We start from the raw sequence: 5965 nt of genomic DNA on the forward strand, positions 1-5965 counted from the left end.
GCCCGCCGGCCCCACACAGGCCACGGCATATGGGCACTTCACGCCCAGCGTGGTTGGGATCGCAGAGGAGGCACCAGCAGAGCCTGTGGTGCATTTCAGAGCGCGTCCGCTGCGCACGAAAACATCTCGGATCGCGGGCGAGAGCCTTCCTATCTGTGACCCTGCACAGGAAATGCCACATAAAACCCAAAATTGCCAAGGAAGGTTACAAAACCTCCCGCTGCACACCCCGCCACGCAGAGCCGCGACGACAACTCGACTACTTCTCTGTTTGCCAGAAAACAAGTACGGAGTGGGTGTTCGGAGCGTTTATTCCCCCAGCCGTGTACCTTCAACACGCATCTTAAAGTAACACACGTACCAAAAAAAAAAAAAAAAAAGAAAAGAAAAGAAAAGCCACAGCAACCCTTAAGTCTGAAATGTAAATGTAATTCCTTATATAGACTGCAGCCAGTGGTCACGCAGCGGATAGCGGCAGGGGCCCCCGGCCGGGCCGCTGCCACCCCGCCCGAGCCGGGCAGGTACCGCGCCGGGGGGGGACGGGGGGGGGGAAAAAGAGGCAGCAAACTTCGCCGCCCTCCGCTGCCCCCCCGGCCCGGCCCGGCTGCGGGGAGCGCGGGGCTGCGGCAGGAAGGCGGCCCCCCCGCGGCAGCAACAGGGCCCCCCGGAAAGAGCAATGTAAATAAACCGAGGGCAGAGGGAAAAAAAAAATGATTAAAAAAAAATAAAAGTGGAATTAAATGAACCAGCGCCGACCGGGGGCGAGGAGCCGCTCCGGGAGGGGGGACCGCGGGGCTCGGGCAGCGCGGGGCACGGCACAGCGCCGGATCCCGCCCCCGCGCCGGGGTCCCGCAGGTACCAAGTTCGGAGTTGGCGCTGCCGGGGCCGGGCGCTCCCCCGGCGCTCGGCGCTCCCCGCCCGGCACGGCGCGGCGCGGCGCTGCCCGGGGCCGCGGTCCCGCTGCGGGCAGGGCAGGCGGGAGGCAGCGCCTAACGGTCCCGGCCGGGCGGCACCGCTAGGCGGAGGAGGGCGCCAGGTAGCGGATATAACGGTGCGGGGCGAGCCCGCTGCCGGCGGGGAGCGGCGGGGAAATTACTTTCTACTTCTCCCCACCTCCCCCCCGTCGCGCTCCCGGCGGCCCGACCCGGCCCGCGGCCTCCGGCCCGCCCCGCCGCCCGCCGCCCCGCCGCTCACTGACCGTTGTTGCGCCTCGGGTTCGCCTGCTTCCTGCGCTTACACCTGGGGCCATCCGCCATGATCCTCTCGCTTGTGTCTAAATGCTCCAGTCACCTCCTCCCCCGCCCTCCCCCGCCCGCCCTCCCCTCCCCCCCGGACCTGGTTTACGACACTGGGTGGTTTTACTTTTACATCACCTTCCTACACCTAGTGCTCGGCCGGAACCTTGTTGCCAGGGGAGACCGGCGCTTTACGGCAGCGCGTTTGAACGGCGGCGGGGGAAAAGGCGCTGCCCCAGGTACCGGGCGCGGGGCCGGACGGGGCCCTCCGGCGTCGGGGGGCGCGGGACGGGCGCGGGGGGGGCGCCGGGGGCGGGACCGAGGGCGGACGGGGAGTCGCGCAGTCCGCGGCGCGGCACGGAGGGGAGCTCCGCCGGGAGCGGCCAGGTACCACAGCGGAGCGGGGAGCGGTGCCGCCCGGTGCTGCCCGCGGCCCGGCGGGGCCCCAGGAAGCCGACGTGTCGAGGGCTGCGTTGCTAGCGGCGTGACCGAGGGAGGTGATCCTGCCCCTCTGCTCTGCGCTGACGGACCTCACCTGCAGCACTGCGTCCGGGTGTGGAGTCCTCACTACAGGAGAGATGTGGACCTGTCGGAGTGCAACACGAGGAGGGCCACAAAAATGACCGAAGGAATGAAACACCTCTCCTACAGGGACAGGCTGAGAGAGCTGCGGCTGTGCCGCCTGGAGAAGAGAAGGCTCCGGGGAGAGCTGAAAGAAACCTGTCAGTATCTACAGGGGGCTGTAAGAAAGAAGGGAACAGACTGTAGCAGAGTCTGCTGTGACAGGACGAGGGGAGATGGTTTCAAACTTAAAGAGGGGAGATTTAGACTGGATATAGGGAAAAAGTTTTTTACAGTGAGGGTGGTGAGGCACTGACACAGGGTGCCCAGAGAGGTGTTCAGTGCCCTGTCCATGGAGACACTCAAGGTCAGGCTGGATGGGGCTCTGAGCACCTGATGGAGCTGTAGGTATCCCTGTTCACTGCAGGGGCGTTGGACCTGATGGTCTTTGGGGGTCCCTTCCAACTTGAATGATTCTACGGTTCTATGCTTGTACTATTTATTTCTTCTTGTGTTTCACTTAGGCAATAAAATAATTCAGCATGTTTCAATTTGTCTCCAGGCTTTCTTATTTTCTTTCTCATTATTATTATTATTACTCCTATCTTGCTACATTTACAACTCCATGCTTCTGGGGAATGCTTTTATCCAAACAAATTTCATTGAAAGCGTTTTTCTTAGTAGGATCCCTTTAATAAGTGTTTGGTGCACTGCTAAATGTGAGACCTCAGCTCTCCTGTGCTGCATTTCTGCACCATGCCACCAATGTGTCCCCTCATCTCACGGAGGCAGCACAGCACATCTCCAGAACAGAGCCACTCAGTGCCAGCAGCATGCAGCAGTGCCTGCATCTACAGCTTCCCTGGAGTTCAGCACGATCAGAAATGCCTGGATCAGAGGGGAGAGCGGGGCTGAAGAGGATAGAGTTAGGTCAGGATCCAAAGGGATTTTTTTCAAAGTCATCAATTTGAGTATTCACTTGAAAGCCCGCTCTTCTTTACAGGGATAAGTGATTTGTTTACCATCTTCCCAAATTCGATGGTATTTGTTTAGTGGTTTTGCATATCTGTCTCCAGCGGGTGTGAATTGGCTGTTGGCTTCACTACCTGGGAGTGCTTAAGGAAGGGTGACAAATCAAACAGTGGAGAGTGTTCCCAGGGACTAACAGAAGGTGCTTCAAAGGATCTGCCTGGGCATTAGGAGATGGGATCTCCAGATACGAGGGTGACTGAGAGCCACAGCCTGGGACTTGAGATGAAAGTGAGAAGTCAGGAAAGTTTTCTTGAGAGAGCGAATAGCCAAGTGTCAGGCAGGACCTCGGTTCTGCCCTGCCCTAACGGCTCAGCATCTTGGCTCATCGGGTTCTTGTCTAGAAGATGGCCCAGCCTGTGGAGCTGCCTGCAGAGGGGGCTTACATTGTTTCAGGATTCTCGAATGCTTTTTATCATTCTGTGGCTGAATGTCGCCAAAATGGCACGTACAAGTTTTCATGCTAAGTTTCCAATTCCTTAAAACTTGTCACGTTTTAGAAGGCAATTACAAAACCAAACACAATAACTTTTTTATAAGTATACCCGTAGATCTGTAACCCCGTACTCTGCAAGCACATGCAAAATTCCAGGCCCCTCTAACGTTCAGGTTGCCTCTTTGCATTCCGTTCTGTCTCTCTTCACCTCTGTACAGGAATCCTTGTCTGTTCATCCTGAGCAAGCTGTACTTCCTAACAGTACGAGAAGGGAGGCAGCCTCCTGGCGCTTGTTGTTGCTCCTACACACACGGCTGTAGTGTCAGTGGAACAGAGGGCCCTGAGGTGTCCGAGCTGCTGGGAGAAATGACACCGTGCCCAGCGCACCCTGAGAGCAGAACTGAAGCTGGCAGGAGCATTCCTACCTCTGTGCTGCCATACCTGGATCAATGAGGAAAGAAAAATCAAAGCAATATCTGAATACTGTATCTTTGATATCAAGGAGGTCTAGGAACTAAAAAACAGAGCACAGTGTTTTGTATGAAGTTATCAGTTATCACAATCACTGGCGAAAGCTTTTCGTTCAGAGCTTGTCAGTAGGCGTGTGGATGGGTTGGTTGTGGCTTTCATTTTTTTAAACAGCAACAACACTTCGATGTATTTAATTCCAAAAACGGGGCACCTCACGTCTTTCTATACAAAGTTTTTTTATTTACTCTGCTAAAAAATACCACAGTTAAGGATGCAGCCGCTGTGAAAAACAGTGCTTTTGCCTAATAAATTCTTCTAATTGTGGATGCAAATCCACTAGTTAAAATTCCTGCTATTTCTGTAGAGTTCTGCAATGTCTGAGCACATGGTAAGCATAATTTAACTTATATATACACCCTGCAAGTAAGAACGAAGAACCCTTCTTGTGGAGTACAGCTTTCAATCTGACTTCTCAGTCAGTGCAGGACTTAATTCATGCACTAGTTTGTAGAATCGAGGCAAAGCAGCATGTTTTCTGCATCCTCCTGGATGGTGCAGGCTTGGAAAGATATTTATTTACAGGAGGGGGTTGAAGGCAGTGGTTGTTCAGTTTGTCTCTGGCGACATAACTGTGGCGTGTTTCAGCTGCCTGAATAGGCATAATGGCATTGAAATGTTAGGTCTGCTACACTTCACCTGAAATGTATTTGCATCGTCTGGAGACAAAAGTTATCATAGCTCGAAAATCCTGCTGGAATATAGATGCTCGCAAACCACAGCATCTCGGAATATCATCAGCTGATGATTATTACAAGCTGTTTTTGCCAACATAATGTAAGCTGAATTTATATTATTAAATAAAAACAATCAGCCCTCTATTTGTATGCCTACTCCCTGTTCATGTTTATGAAATGAAGTTTCCCATCCTATCCTAAGTATTCTGGATTCAATGGTGTTCGCTTAGTTGAATCAATTTAGAATTACAATGGAAAATGACTCAGTGAATAGTTTCTTGTTTCATTTCTGGTTTGTGGAGATTTTTTTTTTTTTCTGATTTATATCAGTTAAACTTTATTTTCACTTCCATATATTTTCGTGGAACTTCAGTTCCTAACATTTACTTTTTCATGGATTATATATATATTTTTTAAATATGTTTTTGGTCTTTTATAGCAATTGTATTTGAAAGATTTACTAGAAAAATGACCCAGAAATGTGCAGCTCAACTACAGCTAGCTGAGGAACTAATCCTGAATAGAAAGTGAATTTCAGAGATATCAACATGTGGTTTTAATGCCTTCCCAGATGGTCCCTTGATTTCCAGTTTTGCTTTCAAGTGAATCTAATACATTTTGAAGGTGTACAGTACAGGCTAGGGGCTGACCTGCTGGAGAAGCTCTGCAGAGAAGGACCAACAGGTTGGCCATGAGCAGCAGTGTGCCCTGTGGCCAAGAAGGCCAATTGGGTCCTGGAGTGCATTAAAAAGAGTATGGCCAGCAGGTTGCTGGGGGTGATCCTTCCCCTCTACTCTGCCCTGGTGAGGCCACCTCCAGTACTGTGTCCATTGCTCTGCTCCTCAGTTCAAAAAAGACAGAACTTTTGGACAGAGTCCTGCAGAGAGCCACACAAAGATGATGAGGGGGCTGGAGCATCTCCCTTCCAAGGAAAGGCGGAGACCTGTGGCTGCTCAGCTGGAGAAGAGAAGGCTGAGAAGGGATCTCATCACTGCTTAGAAATAACTAAAGTGCAGGAGTCAAATGGATGGGGCCAGGCTCTTTTCAATGGTGTGAAGTGGCAGAACAAAGGGTAAAAGGCAAAAACTGGAGGACGGGACATGAGAAAGAATTTCCTTACTGTGAGGGTGACAGAGCACTGGGACTGGCAGCCCAGAGTGGTTGTGGAATCTCTTCTGGAGATATTCAAAATCCACCTGGACACCTCCCTGTGCAACCTGCTGTGGGAAAGCGGCTTAGCAGGGGGTTGGAATACATGTTCCCCAGAGGCCCCTTCCAGCAGCCTACCATAGTTCTGTGGTTCTGTGATTCTGATAGCCTTGGGATGCTATGCAGTCTCAAAATAATAATAATAATAATAATAATAATAATAATAAAAGAAAATGCTAAAGCCAACTGAAATTTGCACATTCATTTAAACTGCAGTTTATATTCTTATAATGGGAAATCATTCTTTTGTACTCATCTTCTATTTTTTATTATTTCTATACCATATTTTA

General features: G+C 51.4%; 2 protein-coding genes across 6 annotated transcripts in view; one reads left to right on the forward strand and one right to left on the reverse strand.

The window, feature by feature from the left end:
• ZEB1 (zinc finger E-box binding homeobox 1) overlaps positions 1-1495 on the reverse strand; it is a 105993-nt gene extending 104498 nt beyond the window's left edge. For 4 of the 5 annotated variants that reach the window (NM_205131.2, XM_015281304.4, XM_046918972.1 and 1 more), the window contains exon 1: positions 1199-1275. In NM_205131.2, coding sequence (NP_990462.2) covers positions 1199-1256 — 58 coding nt within the window. In that variant the 5' untranslated portion in view covers positions 1257-1275. Of the gene's footprint in view, positions 1-1198; positions 1276-1373 lie in introns of those variants that run through there. The other variant, XM_040676250.2, reaches the window with a different exon arrangement.
• Positions 1202-2347, forward strand: LOC112531973 (translation initiation factor IF-2-like). Its single transcript, XM_046931824.1, has 2 exons — positions 1202-1474; positions 1777-2347. The coding sequence occupies exons 1-2, from the start codon at positions 1255-1257 to the stop codon at positions 2001-2003; spliced, it is 447 nt and encodes a 148-aa protein (XP_046787780.1). The 5' UTR covers positions 1202-1254; the 3' UTR covers positions 2004-2347.
• The last annotated feature ends 3618 nt before the right edge of the window (positions 2348-5965 follow it).

This window comes from Gallus gallus, chromosome 2 (assembly GCF_016699485.2).
Source record: "Gallus gallus isolate bGalGal1 chromosome 2, bGalGal1.mat.broiler.GRCg7b, whole genome shotgun sequence".
Classification (NCBI taxonomy): Eukaryota; Metazoa; Chordata; class Aves; order Galliformes; family Phasianidae; genus Gallus; species Gallus gallus.

Bases quoted from the DNA above. Each gene is read 5' to 3' on its own strand.
- LOC112531973 (XM_046931824.1), top strand. From the start codon at position 1,255: ATGATCCTCTCGCTTGTGTCTAAATGCTCCAGTCACCTCCTCCCCCGC. The intron at 1,475-1,776 runs GTACCGGGCGCG...CCTCACCTGCAG, and splicing joins GGGAAAAGGCGCTGCCCCAG to CACTGCGTCCGGGTGTGGAG.